Source organism: Hypanus sabinus, unplaced genomic scaffold, assembly GCF_030144855.1.
Source record: "Hypanus sabinus isolate sHypSab1 unplaced genomic scaffold, sHypSab1.hap1 scaffold_1065, whole genome shotgun sequence".
Lineage (NCBI taxonomy): Eukaryota > Metazoa > Chordata > Chondrichthyes > Myliobatiformes > Dasyatidae > Hypanus > Hypanus sabinus.
In genome coordinates this window covers 108,973-132,297 of record NW_026779120.1, presented here as the reverse complement: position 1 = coordinate 132,297, position 23,325 = coordinate 108,973, and the positions used below count along the sequence as shown (strand labels likewise).

Sequence of the window (23,325 nt, the reverse complement as noted above, 5' to 3'; positions counted from 1 at the left end):
TGAGTCTGCTCAACCATACCATCGTGGCTGATTTATTACCCCTCTCAACCCCATTCTCCTGCCTTGCTGATGCCTTTTCTAATCAAAATCTCAGTACACCCACTGACTTGGCCTCCACGGCTGTCTGTGACAGATTCACCACTCTCTGGATGAAGAAATTCCTCCTCATCTCTCTTCTCAATGGACGTCCCTTTATTCTGAGGCTGTGCCCTCTGGTCCCAGGGATCAGCTAACATGGGAGAGGGAGATTGGGGTCATGATGGTGGGAGGGGTATCAGAAGTGTAGGGAGGTGCTTAGAAAGGTGAGGCAAGGTCTCGATGTAACAGCAAGCAGGGTGGAGGTAAATCTGAAGAGTTTCTGTAAGTGAACCAAGGGCAAAAGAATCCTTGGGATTGGTTGTGTGGAATACTGTACTCTGGTATTCACAAAAGAAATAGACTTGAGTCTGGAGGGTTGAGTGAAGGGGCTGGTGAATTTCTTTCTTTGTAAATACAGACAGAGGCACTGAGTGTCTCAGGAGGTGTGATACCCAGTGAGCCACAGCCAGAGACCTGTGAGCTGAATGTCAGCGGTAGGGGAAGATTTCTGAGTTTAGGGAATGAATGATCGCTTGGAACTCAGAGGCACCCACTGTGTCTTTGTCCAGGGCAGTTCCTGCTTGATCAGTCTGGCTGAATACCCGAGGTAATAGAGTGTATTGGCAAGCATGAAGCTGTAGATATTCAGCTCGATATACATCAGTATGGAGTATAACCCAGATAAAAGTGAGGTGTTGCACCTTGGTAGGGCAAATGCAGCGTTAAGGGAAAGATCCTTAACAGTGTTTCTGAGCAGAGTGATTTTGGGATCCAAGTTCAGAGCTCCTTGGAAGTGGCTGCACAGGTCAATAAGGTGTTAAGAAGGCTTATAGAATGCTTCCTTTTATTAGTCGAGGCATTGATTTCAAAAGTTATGTTTGCAACTTTATAAACCTCTGCTTAGGCCACGGCTGGAGTATTGCATACAATTCTGGTTGCCCCACGAGAGGAAGAATGCTGAGGCTTTGGAGAGGGTGCAGAAGAGGTTCACCAGGATGGTGCCTGGTCTACTATCACGAGGGGCTGAACAAACTTGGGTTGTTTCCTCTGGGGCAGCAGAGACTGAGAGGGAATTCTACAGAGGGGCACAGAGTATCCGTTTGCCAGGGTTGAAATGTCTAATGCCAGAGGACGTTCATTGAAGTTAGGAGGGGGTGATATGAGGGGTAAGTTTCTTACTCAAAGTCTTGGATGTCTGAAATACGCTGCCCGGTCTGGTGGTAGAGGCTTTTTGGATAGGCACGTGGATGTAGGGAAGATGGAGGGATATGGACATGGTGTCAGTAGGAGGGATTAGTGTTTGGGTGTTTTCGAGTTGATTTTTACCTGGTTCAACATAGCATTGTGGGCCGAATGGCCTGTTCCTCTGATGTACTGTTCTATGTGGTTTGAGTGAGGCTTTTGACGAGGTGCTATGTGGCATGTAGTTAGAACAAGAGATGGGCCTAGGGTGAGAAAGGAAATTCCAGGCTAGCTAGGCTAACATCTTGCCAGATAAATATGTTGGAGTTCTTTGAGGAAGCATAGACAAAGGAGAGGCTGTGGATGTTGTATATTTGGATTTTCAGAAGGCCTTTGATAAGGTGCAGCACAAGACTGCTAAACCAGTAAAAAACCCGTGGTATTACAGGAAAGATATTGCGTGGATAGAGCATCGACTGACTGGCAGGAGGCAAATGGACCTCCTTCTGGTTGGCTGCCGGTGACAGGTGGTGTTTTGCCAGGGTTGGTGTTGGGCATGATTATTTTCATATGATTTGGATGACAGGATTGATGGTTTTGTGGCCGTGTTTGTGGACGATATGACGATAGGTGGAGGGGCAGGTAGTGTTGAGGAAATAGAGTCTGCAGAAGGACTTGGACAGATTGGGAGAATGGGCAAAGAAGTACAAAATTCGGAAATCAGAGGTGCGGAGAGATCTGGTCGTCCTTTGCAGTACTCCCCACAGGTTAAATCCCAGGTTGAGTTTGTGGTAAGGAAGACATGCAATATTAGCATTTGTTTCAAGAGAATCTGAATAAAAAAGTGAGGATGTAATGCTGAGGCGTTGGTCAGATCACTCTTGGGAAATTGTGAGCAGTTTTGGGCTCCTTATCTAAGAAAGGATGTGCTGGTATTGGAGAGGTTTAGAGAAGGTTCAAGAGAATGAGAGAGTTAACATATGAGGAGTGTTTGATATCTCTGGGCCTGTATTCACTGAAGTTTAGAAAAATGAGGGGTGGATCTCATTTGGAAGATCTCATCTCAAGAAGACATACACTCAGTGTTTCAGGAAGAGATTCCTCCCATCCACCATCCGATTTCTGAATGGGCACTACCTACCTATTTTCCCCTCTTTTTACATTACTTATTTAAATTATAATGTACCATTGCTACAAAACAACAAATTTCACACATATGCTAGTGATTTTCTGCCTGATTCTGATTAACAACCTATCTGAAACCTAGATAAGAGTGATGTGGAGAAGTCTTGGACCAGAGGGGACAGCTTCAGAATAGAGGTGGGGAGGAATTTTTTCAGCCAGAGGATGGTAAATCTGTGAAGTTCATTGCTACAGACTGCTGTGGAGGCCCTGTCACTGAGTATACTTAAAGCGGAGGCTGGTAGATTCCTCGTTGGTAAGAGTGCCAAAGATCATGGGGAGAAAGCTGAAGGATAGCGTCAAGGGGGATAATAAATCAGACAGACAGACATACTTTATTGATCCCGAGGGAAATTGGGTTTCGTTACAGCCGCACCAACCAAGAATAGTGTAGAAATATAGCAATATAGAACCATAAATAATTAAGTAATAATAGGTAAGTTATTGCAAGTGGAAATAAGTCCAGGACCGGCCTATTGGCTCAGGGTGTCTGACACTCCGAGGGAGGAGTTGTGAAGTTTGATGGCCACAGGCAGGAATGACTTCCTATGACGCTCAGTGTTGCATCTCGGTGGAATGCGTCTCTGGTAGGTTGGCAGAGGGGTCGATGAGCCGCATAGCCTAATTATGTCCTTTGTGTTATGGTCTTTAGCTCACCATGTCTGCCCCAACCAGGATGCCGTCCTAACTGATCCAATCTGCCTCTTTAGCATTGTATCTGCTTCCACCTCTGCCGGCTGGTGGTGTCGTCCAGGCGCCTGCATTGTCCGTCTAAAACAATACTTGTTTCACACCTCCCCACTCCCGGCACGTCAGATCTGCTCTCTAATACAGTGGATCCTGGTTAACTGGGACCAGTACATTTGATCTACTTTAGAAGGTGTCCCAATTTGCTGGTTTCTTGGAAATGGTTAAAAAAGTATATGAAAAAAAAGACAAGCTATAGGTTAATTGGGTAACCCATTTGTATTTAAATGAAATGTAGAAGAAAGTAATGACTGCCAATGCTACTATAAAACTATTTGTTCCTCTTAGTTATTGACAGAGAAATTAATCCAGTCTATGCTTCCATGTTCTTTTGATTGACTGTGAATGAACAAAATTAGTGCAGACATCTAAATGCAGATAATGGACTATCTTCATCAATGCTTTCTACATTGCATCCTTCAAATCTTCATTTTCATTGTAACAATCCAGATGATTGCCAATACCTTCACACTCCCTAACTTGTTGAAGCAGTGAAAGTGTTTCATGTTCACTTACGGCCATTTGAACATCCCTACGCCCAAATGCTTGAAACCACAATAAGCAAAACTTACTTCTCGCCAACTACCAGTGCTTTTTAAACACAAATACACACAACTGACGCCATCTAAGCACAGAGTGAAATCCTGGTTAGTAACTGTTCGGCAACAGTCTCCTGCCTCAATGAAGTAGCATAGTGTCTCAATTAATTTTTGTTCTCTTTAAGAGTTGTCCCAAGTGAGCAGCTACCCTGATTTACTGATGGCCCAATTAACGAATCCACTGTATTTATTTCTATCCTGGGAAAGGAGACTGACTGTCTACCCTATCTAAGCCTCTGATAACGTCAGATATTTATATCAGATCGTCTCCTTGGTCTATGATGTTCCAGTGAAAGCAGTCCAAGTTTTTTGAAGCACTCCTCATGGCCTATACGCTCCTGGTAAATCTCTTCAACAACACTCTCAATAAGCCTCCACCTTTTCCCTGTAACATGACAAACAGAACTGCACACAGTGCTTGGGATTCTTGAGATCTGGGGAACCTTGTCTAGGTGGATTCGGAATTGTATTTCCCACAGGTGGTTGTAGATGGGGTGTACTCTGCCCGGAGGTCGGTGACTAGCAGTGTTACACTGCGACACCACTAGTGACTCGGGTCCCCAATGATCCTTCAGGCCCTTTTCCCTCACCTGTCTTTGTAAATGTCCTGAATAGTGGGAAGTTCACATCTACAGATGCGCTGGGCTGTCCACACCACTCTCTTCAGAGTCCTGCAATTAAGGGAGGTACAGTTCCCATATCAGCAGCCAGTTAGGATGCCTTTAATTGTGCCCCTGTAGAAAGTTCTTGGGATTTGGGGGCCCATACCAAACTTCTTCAACCGTACTGTTGTGCTTTTCTCACCACACAGCCGGTATGTGCAGACCATGTGAGATCCTCGGTGATGTGGATGCCGGGGATAAAGCTGTTCACCCTCTCAGCCCCAGATCCACTGATGTCAGTAGGGGCTAGCCTGTCTCCATTCCTCCTGTAATCCACAACCAGCTCCTTTGTTTTTGCGACATTGAGGGAGAGGTTGTTCTCTTGACACCACTGTGTCAGAGAGGTGACTTCTCTGTAGGCTGTCTCGTTAATATTTGAGATTAGGACAATCAATGTAGATTGCGTATCTAATTAGATTAGAGTTGTGGGTGGCGACACAGTTATAGGTATACAGGGAGTAAAGGAGGGGACAGTACACAGCCCTGAGGGGCTCCTGTATTGAGAGTCAGAGGGGTGGAGGTGAGGGAGCCCACTCTTACCACCTACTGGCAATCTGACAGGAATTCCAGGGTCCAGCTACACAAGGCAGGGTGAAGGCCAAGGTCTCGAGCTTCTTGTCAAGCCTGGAGGGAATTTTGGTGTTGAATGCTGAACTGTAGTCCAAGAACAGCATTCTCACATAAGCATCCTTCTCCAGGTGTGTAGAGCTGTGGCTATTGTGTCATCTGTCAATGGGTTGTGTCGGAAGGTGAATCCTAGGGGTCCAGTGTGGGTGGCAGCAAGCTGCAGATGTTGTCCTCGACCAGCCTCTCAGAGTCTTTGCTTATTGAGGTGTCAAGCGGAGAACATACTGTCTCCTTACGGACAATGGTGGGAATCGAACCCGTCAGTACGATGCCACCCAAATGGAGGCAAATGAAGGTGGCGTGATCATTGTGTGCATAGACATTAGTGGGATTGCTGACAGTGGGGAGCAGTTTGTGGCTACAGCGTGATTGCAATTGTCTTTGTGGGTTTGAGGAGATGGTCTTTGGCAGCATCCATAATCAGGGAACCCCTTCAGGCTTTCTTCTCAGTGCTGTCATCAGGAAGATGGTACAGAGTTAGAATCAGGTTTACTATCACCAGTTTATAACCATATAACAATCACAGCACGGAAACGGGCCATCTCAGCCCTTCTAGTCCGTGACGAACGCTTACTCTCACCTAGTCCCACCGACCCGCACTCAGCCCATAACCTTCCAATCCTTTCCTGTCCATATACCTAACCAATTTTACTTTAAATGACAATATCGAACCTGCCTCCACCACTTCTACTGGAAGCTTGTTCAACACAGCTACCACTCTTTGAGTACCACTCTCTTCAGAGTACTGCAATTAAGGGAGGTACAGTTCCCATATCAGCAGCCAGTTAAGATGCTTTTAATTGTGCCCCTGTAGAAAGTCTTGGGATTTGGGGGCCCATACCAAACTTCTTCAACCGTACTGTTGTGCTTTTCTCACCACACAGCCGGTATGTTCCCCCTCATGTTACCCCTAAACTTTTGCCCCCTAACTCTCAACTCATGTCTTCTTGTTTGAATCTCCCCTACTCTCAATGGAAAAAAACCTATCAACGTCAACTCTATCTATCCCCTTCATCATTTTAAATACCTCTATCAAGTCCCCCCTCAACCTCCTACGTTCCAAAGAATAAAGACCTAACTTGTTCAACCTTTCTCTGTTACTTAGGTGCTGAAACCCAGGTAACATTCTAGTAAATCTCCTCTGTACTCTCTTTATTTTGTTGACATCTTTCCTATAATTCGGTGACCAGAACTGTACACAATACTCCAAATTTGGCCTCACCAATGCCTTGTACAATTTTAACATCACATCCCAACTCCTATACTCAATGCTCTGATTTATAAAGGCCAGCATACCAAAAGCTTTCTTCACCACCCTATCCACATGAGATTCCACCTTCAGGGAACTATGCACCATTATTCCTAGATCTCTCTGTTCTACTGCATTCTTCAGTGCCCTACCATTTACCATGTATGTCCTATTTGGATTATTCCTACCAAAATGTAGCACCTCACACTTATCAGCATTAAACTCCATCTGCCATCGTTCAGCCCACTCTTCTAACTGGCCTAAATCTCTCTACAAGCTTGAAAACCTACTTCATTATCCACAACACCACCTATCTTAGTATCATTTGCATACTTACTAATCCAATTTGCCACCTTTTGTATTGAGAAATCTGTTACGGAGCTTCTGGGCTCACGCCACCAGGTTCAGGAACATTACTCACTTTCAACCATCAGACTCTTTAACCAAAGGGGATAACTTCACTTGGTCCATCTTTGAAATGTTCCCACAACTAGTGGACTCACTTTCAAGGACTATTCAGCTGATGTTCTGGGTTTCTATTGGGTATTTATTTATTATTTATTTATTTTTGTATTTGCACAGTTTATTCTTTGCACAAGATGGTGTGTTTTTTCCATTGATACTGTTATGTTTATTCTGTAGATGCATGAGTATGCCTACAAGAAAATGAATGTCAGGGTGACATACTGTACTTTGATAATAAATTTATCAAATAAATAAATTTGATAATAATAAATTTACTTTGAACTTCGAGGCATCACCAGGCAAGGTCCCAGGGAATATAGAGGAATAGAGGGGATCTTGGTGCGTGTCCAAAGATTCTTGGAAGTATCAGCATAGCCAAGTGGAGTTTATTGTCACGGGTAGTTATGAGGGCTGGTACTTCGAGGGTTTAGAAGGACTAAGTTGAAGATAGGCAAGTCTCGCAGCATGGGGCAAGTTGGGCCGAAGGATTTGGAATTGGGTTTGTTATTGTCCCAGGTACTGAGATGCAGTGAAAAGCTTGGCTTGCATACAGGGAAAGTGCAGACAATATGGAGCAAGATCACAGAGAGGTAGACTGTCCGAATCAGGTTTATGGCATGGCATTGTTATGAAGTTTACTGTCTTGTGGCAGTGTGCACTGCAAGAGACTACAAGTTATAACAAAGGTAAACAAGCAGTGCAAAAAAAGTGAGGTTGTTTTCATGGACCATTCAGAAATCTGATGTCAGAAGGGGAAAAGTTATTTCTAAAACTATGAGTGTGTGTCCTCAGGTTCCTGTACCACCTCCCTGACGATAGCAACGAGAAGGGGGCAGGTCCTATGTGAGGTGTGTCCTTCAGGATGGATGTGTCACTTTTTGAAGATGTCCTCGATAGTTGAGAGGGTTTCAAAGTTCAAAATACATTATTATGAAGTACGTACATGTCACTAAACACAACCCTGAGATTCATTTTCATGTGGGCAAGCTCAGTAAATCCAATAAACCTAACAGAATCAATGAAAGACCACACCAAGTTGGCCATTCAAACAGTGCACAAAGAACAACAATAAATAAGCGATAAGTATCAGGAACATGAGCTGAATTTTGGGAGCATTTCAATGATGGGGCGCGTGAAACTGAGTGAACCTGGTGGTGTGTGTCCTGAGCCTTCTGTACCTCCTTCCTGATGGATGCTGCTTTCCCGCGACAGTGTTTCATATAGATGTGCTCGGTGGTGGGGAGGGCTTTACCCGTGGTGGACCGCGTCATATCCACGACTTCTTGTAGGACTTCCCGCTCAAGAGCACTGGTGTTTCCATACCTGGCTGTGATGCAGCCACCACTCATCTATAGCAGTTTGTCGAAGTTTTCGATGTCATGCCAAATCTTAAACCCTAATGCGGAAGCAGAGGCACCAGTGTACTTTCTTTACAATTGCAGTTGTTTGCTGGGTCCAGGGCGGGTCCTTTGAAAAGCTGCTGACCCTCTCGACCAGTGGTGAGCTGGTTGAGTCTACAACCCTCCGCAGCTTTTGCTGAACCTGAGTAATGTACCAGATGGTAACATACCTAGAGGACATAACCCTAATGCGAGGGAGGGCACAATAGGAGAGAAGAGATGGAGAGAGGTGTACGGGGGGGGCAGAGGTGAGAGAAGAAGGTAAGATGCAGGAAAGTTGAGAGAGGAGTCATAGAAAGAACAGCACAGAAACAGGCCATTTGGCCCATCTAGTCTGTGCCAAACCATTTAAACTCCTTACCGCTACCATCCATGTACCTATCCAGACTTCTCTTAAATGTTGAAATCAAGCTCACATGCACCACTTTCACTAGCAACTCAATCCACATTCTCACGACCCTCCAAGTGAAGAAGTTTCCCCTTGTATTCCCTTAAACATTTCAACTTTCACCCTTAACCCATGACCTCCAGTTGTAGTCCCAGCCAACCTCAGTGGGAAAAACCTTTACCCTATTTATACCCGTCATAATTTTGTATACCTCTCTCAGACCTCCCCTCTTCTATGCCCCAAGGAATGAAGTCCTAACTTATTCAATCTTTCCTCAGTGTTATCCAGCACCTCTACTTAGGAGGGGGAGAGGGAAGGTCAGAGAGAGAGAGGAGAGGAGTGAGAGGAGAAACGGGGAGATAGGCCCACAGGCTCTAAATCTGTCATCTGGTTTTAGATCAAGCAGAGAGACCTGTGGAAGGAGGGTGGGGGTTGGGATTGGGGGGCACGTGGGCATCTCTCCTCTCTTGTCAGCCGGATCACAACGAGCTCATGGTCCAAACTGGGCTGTGGTGACTCAGCCGGCAGCTGTCTCGTGGCCACTTCCCAGCTCCTGTGCACTCGACGACCAGCTGTTAGGAATGCCTTTCTCTGGCAAGCGGGCGAGGGCCCAGAGGCCGGAATTACGTAGAGATTGCTAGAGGTTACAGAGATAAAGACACAAGGAGGGGATCACAGACAAAGAGGGGGGTAGGGGAGGGAGGGGGTGCTACAAAGAGGGATATGAGGGAGGGCGGGTCACAGGGGGGTAGGGGAGGGAGGGGGTCACAGACGGAGGAGTGGGGGAGGGAGGGGGTAACAGACGGAGGAGTGTAGGGGAGGGAGGGGGTCACAGACTGGGAGTGGGGTAAGGGAGGGAGGGGGTCACAGATGTAGGAGTGGGGTAGGGGAGGGAGGGGGTCACAGAGATGGGGGAGGGGGTGTTACAGAGGGGGTAGGGGAGGGAGGGGGTCACAGGAGGGTGTGGAGGAGTGAGAGAGTCACAGTCTGGGAGTGGGGTGAGGGAGGGAGGGGGTGTTACAGAGTCGGGGTAGGGGAGGGAGGGGGTCACAGATGGAGGAGTGGGATAGGGGAGGGAGGGGGTGTTACAGAGTCGGGGTAGGGGAGGGAGGGAGTCACAGGAGAGTGTGGAGGAGTGAGAGTCACAGACGGGGAGTGGGGTAAGGGAGGGAGGGGAAGGGGTGGATTGTTGCAGCTGGAAGGGAGGATGAGGGGACAGTATCAGCGATGGAGATGGGCAGTCTAGCTAAGGGGCTTGTGAAGTGCTGAACGGCTGATGTGATCTCTGTCTGATTCAGGCCCCAGGTCGTCCAGTGTGAGGAGCCCCCGGTTCCACAGCCTGTCACCCCACAACCTTCAGAACTACTGGGATCTGATGATGAGGAGCAGGAAGATCCCTCAGATTACTGCAAGGGTGAGGGAAGGGCGGTGAGGGAGTGCTGTTCTGTACAAGGGCCGGTGAGGAGGGAGTGTCATTCTGTATGGGGCGGGGGCCGGTGAGGAGGGAGTGCCGTTCTGTATGGGGGGCAGTGAGGAGGGAGTGTCATTCTGTATGGGGGGCAGTGAGGAGGGAGTGTCGTTCTGTATTGGGGGCAGTGAGGAGGGAGTGACGTTCTGTATGGGGGGCAGTGAGGAGGGAGTGACGTTCTGTATGGGGGGCAGTGAGAAGGGAGTGACGTTCTGTATGGTGGGCAGTGAGGAGGAAGTGTCGTTCTGTATGGGGGGCAGTGAGGAGGGAGTGTCATTCTGTATGGGGGGCAGAGAGGAGGGAGTGACGTTCTGTATGGGGGGCAGTGAGAAGGGAGTGTCGTTCTGTAGGGGGGGGAGCGGTGAGGCCAGTGCCGTTATGCATTGAGGGCAGTGAGGAGGGAGTGCCATTCTGTATGGGGCGGGGATCGGTTAGGAGGGCATGCCGTTCTTTATGGGGGGGGCCGGTGAGACCAGTGCCGTTCAGTATGGGGAGCACTGAGGAGGGAGTGCCGTTCTGTATGGGGGGGCAGTGAGGAGGGAGTGCTGTTCTGTATTGGGGGCAGTGAGGAGGGAGTGACGTTCTGTATGGAGGGCATTGAGGAGGGAGTGCTGTTCTGTATGGGGGGCAGTGAGGAGGGATTGCCGTTCTGTATGGGTGGCAGTGAGGAGGGAGTGCCGTTCTGTATGGGTGGCAGTGAGGAGGGAGTGCCGTTCTGTATGGAGGGTAGTGACGAGGGAGTGTCGTACTGAATGGGGGGCAGTGAGGAGGGAGTGCTGTTCTGTATGGGGGGCAGTGAGGAGGGAGTGTCGTTCTGTATGGGGGCCAGTGAGGAGGGAGTGTCGTTCTGTACGGGGGGCAGTGAGGAGGGAGTGCCGTTCTGTATGGGGGGCAGTGAGGAGGGAGTGCCGTTCTGTATGGGGGGCAGTGAGGAAGGAGTGACATTCTGTATGGGTGGCAGTGAGGAGGGAGTGCCGTTCTATATGGGGGGCAGTGAGTGGGGAGTGTCATTCTGTATGGGGCGGGGGCCGGTGAGGAGGGAGTGCCGTTCTGTATGGAGGGCAGTGATGAGGGAGTGTCGTTCTGTATGGAGGGCAGTGAGGAGGGGTTGCCATTCTGTATGGGGGGCAGAGAGGAGGGAGTGCTGTTCTGTATGGTGCGCAGTGAGGAGTGAGTTCCATTCTGTATGGGGGGCAGTGAGGAGGGAGTGCCGTTCTGTATGGGGGGCAGTGAGGAGGGAGTGCCATTCTGTATGGGGGGCAGTGAGGAGGGAGTGCCGTTCTGTATGGGGGGCAGTGAGGAGGGAGTGTCGTTCTGTATGGGTGGCAGTGAGGAGCGGGTGCCATTCTGTATGGGGGGCAGTGAGGAAGGAGTGCCATTCTGTATGGGGGGCAGTGAGGAGGGAGTGACATTCTGTATGGGGGGTAGTGAGGAGGGTGTCGTTCTCTATGGGGGGCACTGTGGAGGGAGTGTTCTGTATGGGGGACAGTGAGGAGGGAGTGTTGTTCTATATGGGGGGCAGTGAGGAGGGAGTGTCGTCCTGTATGGGGGGCAGTGAGGAGGTAGTGTCGTCGTGTATGGGGGCAGTGAGGAGCGGGTGCCGTTCTGTATGGGGGACAGTGAGGAGGGAGTGCCATTCTGTATGGGGGGTAGTGAGGAGGGTGTCGTTCTCTATGGGGGGCAGTGAGGAGGGTGTGCCGTTCTTTATGGGGGAGGCTGGTGAAACCAGTGCCATTCTGTATGGAGGGTAGTGAGGGGGGAGTGTCGTTCTGTATGGGGGGCAGTGAGGAGGGAGTCCTGTTCTGTATGGTGGGCAGTGAGGAGGGAATGCCGTTCTGTATGGGGGACAGTGAGGAGGGAGTGCCGTTCTGTATGGGGGGCAGAGAGGAGGGAGTGCCCTTCTGTATGGGGGGTAGTGAGGAGGGAGTGTTGTTCTGTATGGGGGGCAGTGAGGAGGGAGTGCCATTCTGTATGGGGGGCAGTGAGGAGGGAGTGCCGTTTTATATGGGGGGTAGTGAGGAGCGGGTGCCATTCTGTATGGGGGGCAGTGAGAAGGGAGTGTCATTCTGTATGGGGGGTAGTGAGGAGGGAGTGTCGTTCTGTATGGGGGGCAGTGAGGAGGGAGTGCCGTTCTATATGGGGGGTAGTGAGGAGCGGGTGCCATTCTGTATGGGGGGCAGTGAGGAGGGAGTGTCATTCTGTATGGGGGGTAGTGAGGAGGGTGTCATTCTCTATCGGGGGCAGTGAGGAGGGAGTGTTGTTCTGTATGGGGGGCAGTGAGGAGGGAGTGCCGTTCTGTATGGGGGGCAGTGAGGAGTGAGTGCCATTCTGTATGGGGGGCAGTGAGGAGGGAGTACTGTTCTGTATGGGGGGCACTGAGGAGGGAGTGCCGTTCTGTATGGGGGGCATTGAGGAGGGAGAGCCGTTCTGTATGGGGGGCAGTGAGGAGGGAGTGCCATTCTGTATGGGGGGCAGTGAGGAGGGAGTATCGTTCTGTATGGGTGGCAGTGAGGAGGGAGTGCCGTTCTGTATGGGGGGCAGTGAGGAGCGGGTGCCATTCTGTATGGGGGGCAGTGAGGAAGGAGTGCCATTCTGTATGGGGGGTAGTGAGGAGGGAGTCGTTCTGTATGGGGGGCAATGTGGAGGGAGTGTTCTGTATGGGGGGTAGTGAGGAGGGTGTCGTTCTCTATGGGGGGACAGTGAGGAGGGAGTGCCATTCTGTATGGGGGGCAGTGAGGAGGGAGTGCCGTTCTGTATGGGGGCCAGTGAGGAGTGAGTGCCGTTCTGTATGGGGGGCACTGAGGAGGGAGTGCCGTTCTGTATGGGGGGCATTGAGCAGGGAGTGCCGTTCTGTATGGGGGGCAGTGAGGAGGGAGTATCGTGCTGTATGGGTGGCAGTGAGGAGGGAGTGCCGTTCTGTATGGGGGGCAGTGAGGAGTGAGTGCCATTCTGTATGGGGGGCAGTGAGGAGGGAGTGCCGTTCTGTATGGGGGGCAGTGAGGAGGGAGTGCCATTCTGTATGGGGGGCAGTGAGGAGGGAGTGCCGTTCTGTATGGGGGGCAGTGAGGAGGGAGTGTCGTTCTGTATGGGTGGCAGTGAGGAGCGGGTGCCATTCTGTATGGGGGGCAGTGAGGAAGGAGTGCCATTCTGTATGGGGGGCAGTGAGGAGGGAGTGACATTCTGTATGGGGGGTAGTGAGGAGGGTGTCGTTCTCTATGGGGGGCACTGTGGAGGGAGTGTTCTGTATGGGGGACAGTGAGGAGGGAGTGTTGTTCTATATGGGGGGCAGTGAGGAGGGAGTGTCGTCCTGTATGGGGGGCAGTGAGGAGATAGTGTCGTCGTGTATGGGGGCAGTGAGGAGCGGGTGCCGTTCTGTATGGGGGACAGTGAGGAGGGAGTGCCATTCTGTATGGGGGGCAGTGAGGAGGGTGTGCCGTTCTTTATGGGGGAGGCTGGTGAAACCAGTGCCATTCTGTATGGAGGGTAGTGAGGGGGGAGTGTCGTTCTGTATGGGGGGCAGTGAGGAGGGAGTCCTGTTCTGTATGGGGGGCAGTGAGGAGGGAATGCCGTTCTGTATGGGGGACAGTGAGGAGGGAGTGCCGTTCTGTATGGGGGGCAGAGAGGAGGGAGTGCCCTTCTGTATGGGGGGTAGTGAGGAGGGAGTGTCGTTCTGTATGGGGGGCAGTGTGGAGGGAGTGCCATTCTGTATGGGGGGCAGTGAGGAGGGAGTGCCGTTTTATATGGGGGGTAGTGAGGAGCGGGTGCCATTCTGTATGGGGGGCAGTGAGAAGGGAGTGTCATTCTGTATGGGGGGTAGTGAGGAGGGAGTGTCATTCTGTATGGGGGGCAGTGAGGAGGGAGTGCCGTTCTATATGGGGGGTAGTGAGGAGCGGGTGCCATTCTGTATGGGGGGCAGTGAGGAGGGAGTGTCATTCTGTATGGGGGTAGTGAGGAGGGTGTCATTCTCTATCGGGGGCAGTGAGGAGGGAGTGTTGTTCTGTATGGGGGGCAGTGAGGAGGGAGTGCCGTTCTCTATGGGGGGTAGTGAGGAGGGTGTCGTTCTCTATGGGGGGCAGTGTGGAGGGAGTGTCGTTCTGTATGGGGGGTAGTGAGGAAGGAGTGCCATTCTGTATGGGGGGTAGTGAGGAGGGTGTCATTCTCTATAGGGGGCAGTGAGGAGGGAGTGTTGTTCTGTATGGGGGGCAGTGAGGAGGGAGTGCCGTTCTGTATGGGGGGTAGTGAGGAGGGTGTTGTTCTCTATGAGGGGCAGTGAGGAGGGAGTGCCATTCTGTATGGGGGGCAGTGAGGATGGAGTGCCGTTCTGTATGGGGGGCAGTGAGGAGGGAGTGCCATTCTGTATGGGGGGTAGTGAGGAGGGAGTGTCATTCTGTATGGAGGGCAGTGAGGAGGGAGTGCCATTCTGTATGGGGGGTAGTGAGGAGGGAGTGTCATTCTGTATGGAGGGCATTGAGGAGGGAGTGTCGTTCTGTATGGAGGGCAGTGAGGAGGGAGTGCCATTCTGTATGGGGGGCAGTGAGGGAGTGCCGTTCTGTATGGGGGGCAGTGAGGAGGGAGTGCCATTCTATATGGGGGGTAGTGAGGAGGGTGTGTTATTCTGTATGGGGCGGGGGCCGGTGAGGAGGGAGTGCCGTTCTGTATGGAGGGCAGTGAGGAGGGGTTGCCATTTTGTATGGGACGGGGGCCGGTTAGGAGGGCGTGCCGTTTTTTATGGGGGGTTGCCGGTGAGACCAGTGCAGTACAGTATGGGGAGCAGTGAGGAGGGAGTGCCATTCTGTATGGGGGGTAGTGAGGAGGGTGTCGTTCTCTATGGGGGGGGCAGTGAGGAGGGAGTGTCGTTCTGTATGGGGGGCAGTGTGGAGGGAGTGTTGTTCTGTATGGAGGGCAGTGAGGAGGGAGTGCCATTCTGTATGGGGGGCAGTGAGGGAGTGCCGTTCTGTATGGGGGGCAGTGAGGAGGGAGTGCCATTCTATATGGGGGGTAGTGAGGAGGGTGTGTTATTCTGTATGGGGCGGGGGCCGGTGAGGAGGGAGTGCTGTTCTGTATGGAGGGCAGTGAGGAGGGGTTGCCATTTTGTATGGGACGGGGGCCGGTTAGGAGGGCATGCCGTTTTTTATGGGGGGTTGCTGGTGAGACCAGTGCCGTACAGTATGGGGAGCAGTGAGGAGGGAGTGCCATTCTGTATGGGGGGTAGTGAGGAGGGTGTCGTTCTCTATGGGGGGGGCAGTGAGGAGGGAGTGTCGTTCTGTATGGGGGGCAGTGTGGAGGGAGTGTTGTTCTATATGGGGGACAATGAGGAGGGAGTGACGTTCTGTATGGGGGGCAGTGAGGAGCGGGTGCCGTTCTGTATGGGGGGCAGTGAGGAGGGAATGCCGTTCTGTATGGGGGACAGTGAGGAGGGAGTGCCGTTCTGTATGGGGGGCAGAGAGGAGGGAGTGCCCTTCTGTATGGGGGGTAGTGAGGAGGGAGTGTTGTTCTGTATGGGGGGCAGTGAGGAGGGAGTGCCATTCTGTATGGGGGGCAGTGAGGAGGGAGTGCCGTTTTATATGGGGGGTAGTGAGGAGCGGGTGCCATTCTGTATGGGGGGCAGTGAGAAGGGAGTGTCATTCTGTATGGGGGGTAGTGAGGAGGGAGTGTCGTTCTGTATGGGGGGCAGTGAGGAGGGAGTGCCGTTCTATATGGGGGGTAGTGAGGAGCGGGTGCCATTCTGTATGGGGGGCAGTGAGGAGGGAGTGTCATTCTGTATGGGGGGTAGTGAGGAGGGTGTCATTCTCTATCGGGGGCAGTGAGGAGGGAGTGTTGTTCTGTATGGGGGGCAGTGAGGAGGGAGTGCCGTTCTGTATGGGGGGCAGTGAGGAGTGAGTGCCATTCTGTATGGGGGGCAGTGAGGAGGGAGTACTGTTCTGTATGGGGGGCACTGAGGAGGGAGTGCCGTTCTGTATGGGGGGCATTGAGGAGGGAGAGCCGTTCTGTATGGGGGGCAGTGAGGAGGGAGTGCCATTCTGTATGGGGGGCAGTGAGGAGGGAGTATCGTTCTGTATGGGTGGCAGTGAGGAGGGAGTGCCGTTCTGTATGGGGGGCAGTGAGGAGCGGGTGCCATTCTGTATGGGGGGCAGTGAGGAAGGAGTGCCATTCTGTATGGGGGGTAGTGAGGAGGGAGTCGTTCTGTATGGGGGGCAATGTGGAGGGAGTGTTCTGTATGGGGGGTAGTGAGGAGGGTGTCGTTCTCTATGGGGGGACAGTGAGGAGGGAGTGCCATTCTGTATGGGGGGCAGTGAGGAGGGAGTGCCGTTCTGTATGGGGGCCAGTGAGGAGTGAGTGCCGTTCTGTATGGGGGGCACTGAGGAGGGAGTGCCGTTCTGTATGGGGGGCATTGAGCAGGGAGTGCCGTTCTGTATGGGGGGCAGTGAGGAGGGAGTATCGTGCTGTATGGGTGGCAGTGAGGAGGGAGTGCCGTTCTGTATGGGGGGCAGTGAGGAGTGAGTGCCATTCTGTATGGGGGGCAGTGAGGAGGGAGTGCCGTTCTGTATGGGGGGCAGTGAGGAGGGAGTGCCATTCTGTATGGGGGGCAGTGAGGAGGGAGTGCCGTTCTGTATGGGGGGCAGTGAGGAGGGAGTGTCGTTCTGTATGGGTGGCAGTGAGGAGCGGGTGCCATTCTGTATGGGGGGCAGTGAGGAAGGAGTGCCATTCTGTATGGGGGGCAGTGAGGAGGGAGTGACATTCTGTATGGGGGGTAGTGAGGAGGGTGTCGTTCTCTATGGGGGGCACTGTGGAGGGAGTGTTCTGTATGGGGGACAGTGAGGAGGGAGTGTTGTTCTATATGGGGGGCAGTGAGGAGGGAGTGTCGTCCTGTATGGGGGGCAGTGAGGAGATAGTGTCGTCGTGTATGGGGGCAGTGAGGAGCGGGTGCCGTTCTGTATGGGGGACAGTGAGGAGGGAGTGCCATTCTGTATGGGGGGCAGTGAGGAGGGTGTGCCGTTCTTTATGGGGGAGGCTGGTGAAACCAGTGCCATTCTGTATGGAGGGTAGTGAGGGGGGAGTGTCGTTCTGTATGGGGGGCAGTGAGGAGGGAGTCCTGTTCTGTATGGGGGGCAGTGAGGAGGGAATGCCGTTCTGTATGGGGGACAGTGAGGAGGGAGTGCCGTTCTGTATGGGGGGCAGAGAGGAGGGAGTGCCCTTCTGTATGGGGGGTAGTGAGGAGGGAGTGTCGTTCTGTATGGGGGGCAGTGTGGAGGGAGTGCCATTCTGTATGGGGGGCAGTGAGGAGGGAGTGCCGTTTTATATGGGGGGTAGTGAGGAGCGGGTGCCATTCTGTATGGGGGGCAGTGAGAAGGGAGTGTCATTCTGTATGGGGGGTAGTGAGGAGGGAGTGTCATTCTGTATGGGGGGCAGTGAGGAGGGAGTGCCGTTCTATATGGGGGGTAGTGAGGAGCGGGTGCCATTCTGTATGGGGGGCAGTGAGGAGGGAGTGTCATTCTGTATGGGGGGTAGTGAGGAGGGTGTCATTCTCTATCGGGGGCAGTGAGGAGGGAGTGTTGTTCTGTATGGGGGGCAGTGAGGAGGGAGTGCCGTTCTCTATGGGGGGTAGTGAGGAGGGTGTCGTTCTCTATGGGGGGCAGTGTGGAGGGAGTGTCGTTCTGTATGGGGGGTAGTGAGGAAGGAGTGCCATTCTGTATGGGGGGTAGTGAGGAGGGTGTCATTCTCTATAGGGGGCAGTGAGGAGGGAGTGTTGTTCTGTATGGGGGGCAGTGAGGAGGGAGTGCCGTTCTGTATGGGGGGTAGTGAGGAGGGTGTTGTTCTCTATGAGGGGCAGTGAGGAGGGAGTGCCATTCTGTATGGGGGGCAGTGAGGATGGAGTGCCGTTCTGTATGGGGGGCAGTGAGGAGGGAGTGCCATTCTGTATGGGGGGTAGTGAGGAGGGAGTGTCATTCTGTATGGAGGGCAGTGAGGAGGGAGTGCCATTCTGTATGGGGGGTAGTGAGGAGGGAGTGTCATTCTGTATGGAGGGCATTGAGGAGGGAGTGTCGTTCTGTATGGAGGGCAGTGAGGAGGGAGTGCCATTCTGTATGGGGGGCAGTGAGGGAGTGCCGTTCTGTATGGGGGGCAGTGAGGAGGGAGTGCCATTCTATATGGGGGGTAGTGAGGAGGGTGTGTTATTCTGTATGGGGCGGGGGCCGGTGAGGAGGGAGTGCCGTTCTGTATGGAGGGCAGTGAGGAGGGGTTGCCATTTTGTATGGGACGGGGGCCGGTTAGGAGGGCGTGCCGTTTTTTATGGGGGGTTGCCGGTGAGACCAGTGCAGTACAGTATGGGGAGCAGTGAGGAGGGAGTGCCATTCTGTATGGGGGGTAGTGAGGAGGGTGTCGTTCTCTATGGGGGGGGCAGTGAGGAGGGAGTGTCGTTCTGTATGGGGGGCAGTGTGGAGGGAGTGTTGTTCTGTATGGAGGGCAGTGAGGAGGGAGTGCCATTCTGTATGGGGGGCAGTGAGGGAGTGCCGTTCTGTATGGGGGGCAGTGAGGAGGGAGTGCCATTCTATATGGGGGGTAGTGAGGAGGGTGTGTTATTCTGTATGGGGCGGGGGCCGGTGAGGAGGGAGTGCTGTTCTGTATGGAGGGCAGTGAGGAGGGGTTGCCATTTTGTATGGGACGGGGGCCGGTTAGGAGGGCATGCCGTTTTTTATGGGGGGTTGCTGGTGAGACCAGTGCCGTACAGTATGGGGAGCAGTGAGGAGGGAGTGCCATTCTGTATGGGGGGTAGTGAGGAGGGTGTCGTTCTCTATGGGGGGGGCAGTGAGGAGGGAGTGTCGTTCTGTATGGGGGGCAGTGTGGAGGGAGTGTTGTTCTATATGGGGGACAATGAGGAGGGAGTGACGTTCTGTATGGGGGGCAGTGAGGAGCGGGTGCCGTTCTGTATGGGGGGCAGTGAGGAGGGAGTGCCGTTCTGTATGGGGGGCAGTGTGGAGGGTGTCGTTCTCTATGGGGGGGCAGTGAGGAGGGAGTGCCATTCTGTATGGGGGGCAGTGAGGAGGGAGTGTCGTTCTCTATGGGGGGGCAGTGAGGAGGGAGTGTCGTTCTGTATGGGGGGCTGGTCAGGAGGGAGCTCCGAGCTGCAGGAGGGCTGGTGAGGAAGGGGCTCCAATTTCCCAGGTCACTCTGGTCTGATTGTCACCCCTCTCCTCGGCCAGGCGGGTATTATCCGGTGAAGATTGGAGACCTATTTCACAGCCGTTACCATGTCATCCGCAAACTGGGCTGGGGCCATTTCTCTACCGTCTGGCTCTGCTGGGACATTCAGTGAGTCCAGGGCACTGTAGGGAGTGGCGGGGGTGGGGGGAGAGTCCGGCTAGAAGCAGGTGGTGTATTTTAGCCCTGCTATTCACCTGCCCGCACTCGCGGTATGGTCGGGTGTAATGGGCAGTCACTGTTGACCAGTGTGAGGGGCTCCTGGGCATAATAGGGAAGTGACCGTCCCTGGGGACAAAGGAGGGGGCTGTCCAGCTCCAGGGACAGGACAGGAGGCAATGTCCAGCCCAGGGGACTGGGGGAGTGGAGTAGTGTTCATTGACCGGCCCGGGGACTGAGGGAGTGGGTCATTGACCGGCCCGGGGACTGAGGGAGTGGGTCATTGACCGGCCCGGGGACTGAGGGAGTGGGTCAGTGACCGGCCTGGGGACTGAGGGAGTGGGTCAGTGACCGGCCCGGGGACTGAGGGATTGGGTCAGCAACCAGCCTGCGGACTGGGGGGAGTAGAATAGCGACCAGCTCGGGGACTGGGGGAGTGGGATAGCGACCGGCACGGGGACTGGGGGAATGGGATAGTGACCGGCCCGGGGACTGGGGGAGTGGGATAGTGAACAGCCCGGGGACTGGGGGAGTGGGATAGTGACTGGCCCGGGGACTGGGGGAGTGGGTCAATGACCAACCTGGGGACTGTGGCAGTGGGATAGCGACCGGCCCGGGGACTGGGGGAATGGGATAGCGACCGGCACGGGGACTGGGGGAGTGGGATAGTGAACAGCCTTGGGACTGGGGGAGTGGGATAGTGACCAGCCTTGGGACTGGGGGAGTGGGTCAGTGACCAGCCCGGGGACTGGGGGAGTGGGTCATTGACCGGCCTGGGGACTGTGGGAGTGGGATAGTGACCGGCCCGGGGACTGGGGGAGTGGGATAGTGACTGGCCCGGGGACTGGGGGAGTGGGTCAAAGACCAACCTGGGGACTGTGGCTGTGGGATAGTGACTGGCCCAGGGACTGGGGGGAATGGGATAGCGACCGGCACGGGGACTGGGGGAGTGGGATAGTGAACAGCCTTGGGACTGGGGGAGTGGGATAGTGACCAGCCTTGGGACTGGGGGAATGGGTCAGTGACCAGCCCGGGGACTGGGGGAGTGGGTCATTGACCGGCCTGGGGACTGTGGGAGTGGGATAGTGACCAGCCCGGAGAGTGGGGGAGTAGGATAGTGACCGGAACAGCCCGGGGACTGGGGGAGTGGGATAGTGACTGGCCCGGGGACTGGGGGAATGGGATAGCAACCGACACGGGGACTGGGGGAGTGGGATAGTGACCAGCCTTGGGACTGGGGGAGTGGGATAGTGACCAGCCTTGGGACTGGGGGAGTGGGATAGTGACCAGCCTTGGGACTGGGGGAATGGGATAGCGACCGGCCTGGGGACTGGGGGAATGGGATAGCGACCGGCCTGGGGACTGGGGGAGTGGGATAGCGACCGGCCTGGGGACTGGGGTAGTGGGATAGCGACCGGCCTGGGGACTGGGGGAGTGGGATAGTGACCGGCCTGGGGACTGGGGGAGTGGGATAGTGACTGGCCCGGGGACTGGGGGAGTGGGATAGTGACAGGCCTGGGGACTGGGGGAATGGGATAGCGACCGGCCTGGGGACTGGGGGAGTGGGATAGTGACCGGCCTGGGGACTGGGGTAGTGGGATAGCGACCGGCCCTGTGGACTGGGGTAGTGGGATAGCGACCGGCCCTGGGGACTGGGGTAGTGGGATAGTGACTGGCCCGGGGACTGAGGGAGTGGGTCAGTGACTGGACTGGGGGAGTGGGATAGCAACCAGCCTGGGAACTGGGGGAGTGGCTCAGTGACCGGCCCGGGGACTGGGGGAGTAGGATAGAGACCGGCACAGGGACTGGGGTAGTGGGATAGCGACCGGCCCTGGGGACTGGGGTAGTGGGATAGTGACCGGCCCGGGGACTGAGGGAGTGGGTCAGTGACTGGACTGGGGGAGTGGGATAGCAACCAGCCTGGGAACTGGGGGAGTGGCTCAGTGACCGGCCCGGGGACTGGGGGAGTAGGATAGAGACCGGCACAGGGACTGGGGTAGTGGGATAGCGACCGGCACAGGGACTGGGGTAGTGGGATAGTGACCGGCCTGGGGACTGGGGTAGTGGGATAGTGACCGGCCTGGGGAGTGGGGCAGAGTCCAGCCCTAGGGACTGGGGGAGGGAGTGTGCTTTGGCTCTCATAGGTGGGTTGTTGGGAGGTGTAGGAAAGGGGCAGGAGTGGGTATGTATCTGGTTCTCTAGCTTTCTCTCACACAGCCGGAAACGGTTCCTGGCCTTGAAGGTGGTGAAGAGTGCCCCTCATTATACGGAGACGGCTCTCGACGAGATCAAACTGCTGAAATGTGTGAGTACTCCCTCCTCTTCACTGCCCTTCCCACAGTGCGGCGCTCCCTCATAACCACCCTTCCCACATCACAGCACTGTCTCCTCACTGCCCATCACGCAGTGCGCCCCTCCCGTAGTGTGGCACTCACTCCTCACTGCGCCCCCCACGATAACTGATCCGCTGCAGATTACAGAATCTGATTTTACCTCCTTCTCTCTCCCCCCGTTTCCTGGTTCAACTCCTCAGGTCCGTGACAGTGACCCCAGTGACCCTAACCGGGAGATGATTGTGCAGCTGATCGATGACTTCCGGATCTCTGGTGTGAATGGTCTCCGTATCCTTTAACGTCATGATCCTTTCCCAGGCCCCTCCCCTTAGTTTCCCAACTCTCCTGAGAGCTGCTGTCCTCGATCTTATGGTGGGGGGTGGGGAGGTTGCCCTGAAAGTAGCCCCCTCCCCCCCCGTCTCTGTGCTACCCACCCCTAGCTCACTGCTGGGTGAATGGAATGATATGTTGGGCTGGGCGAGGGCCCCCTCTGGGGAGGGGCTCTGAGAGCAGGCCCACTCCCTGTAATTGCAATGTGTGGGACCCTGCTGATGTCGGAATGCTGCCCCAGCTGTCCCTCTCCGGGACGAGCCCAACTGCTGTTGGGATAGCCAGGCTCTATCTCCGCTCCAGCAGCTGTGGCGCAGGGGGTGGGAGGGTGCTGGAGAAAACTGCAGGAGGGGTCAGACTGGAACATATTCCTGTCCGTGTCTTCCCACTAATCCAACTGCTCGTAACAGCAACAAGGGAAAAACACTTAACCTTGGGAAATGGGCGAGGATGGAAGTTGTGTCCAGGCTGGGACCCCCACTTCCACTGTTGTTTCCTTCACTCTCCCCCCTGGATGTCTGCATGGTGTTTGAGGTGTTGGGTCATCAGCTGCTGAAATGGATCATCAGGTCCAACTACCAGGGTCTACCCATCCCCTGTGTGAAGAGCATCCTCCGGCAGGTAGGAGAGTCGCAGCTCCTGAAGGGTCTGACCACACAGGAGCTCGTCACACACTCCCGGGGTCAGACACAGAGTGAATCTCCCTCCACACCGTCCCATCACACACTCCCAGGGTCAGACACAGAGTCAAACTCCCTCCACACCGTCCTATCACACACTCCCAGGGTCAGATACAGAGTGAAGCTCCCTCCACACCATCCCATCACACACTCCTGGGGTCAGACACAGAGTGAATCTCCCTGCACACAGTCCCATCACACACTCCCAGGGTCAGACACAGAGTGAAACTCCCTCCACACTGTCCCATCACACACTCCTGGGGTCAGACACAGAGTGAAGCTCCCTCCACACAATCCCATCACACACTCCCGGGGTCAGACACAGAGTGAATCTCCCTCCACACGGTCCCATCACACACTCCCAGGGTCAGACACAGAGTGAAGCTCCCTCCACACCATCCCATCACACACTCCCGGGGTCAGACACAGTGAAACTCCCTCAACACCATTCCATCACACACTCCCGGGGTCAGACACAGAGTGAAACTCCCTCCACACTGTCCCATCACACACTCCTGGGGTCAGACACAGAGTGAAGCTCCCTCCACACAATCCCATCACACACTCCCGGGGTCAGA

At 54.3% G+C, this 23,325-nt stretch overlaps 1 protein-coding gene across 1 annotated transcript in view; it reads left to right on the top strand.

Annotated features, from left to right (window-relative positions):
- srpk3 (SRSF protein kinase 3) overlaps positions 1 to 23,325 on the top strand; it is a 57,049-nt gene that overhangs the window by 5,038 nt on the left and 28,686 nt on the right. Inside the window, exons 3-7 of the mRNA XM_059958498.1 lie at positions 9,878 to 9,993; positions 19,248 to 19,356; positions 21,622 to 21,709; positions 21,938 to 22,025; positions 22,582 to 22,688. Coding sequence (XP_059814481.1) covers positions 9,878 to 9,993; positions 19,248 to 19,356; positions 21,622 to 21,709; positions 21,938 to 22,025; positions 22,582 to 22,688 — 508 coding nt within the window. The remainder of the gene's footprint in view (positions 1 to 9,877; positions 9,994 to 19,247; positions 19,357 to 21,621; positions 21,710 to 21,937; positions 22,026 to 22,581; positions 22,689 to 23,325) is intronic.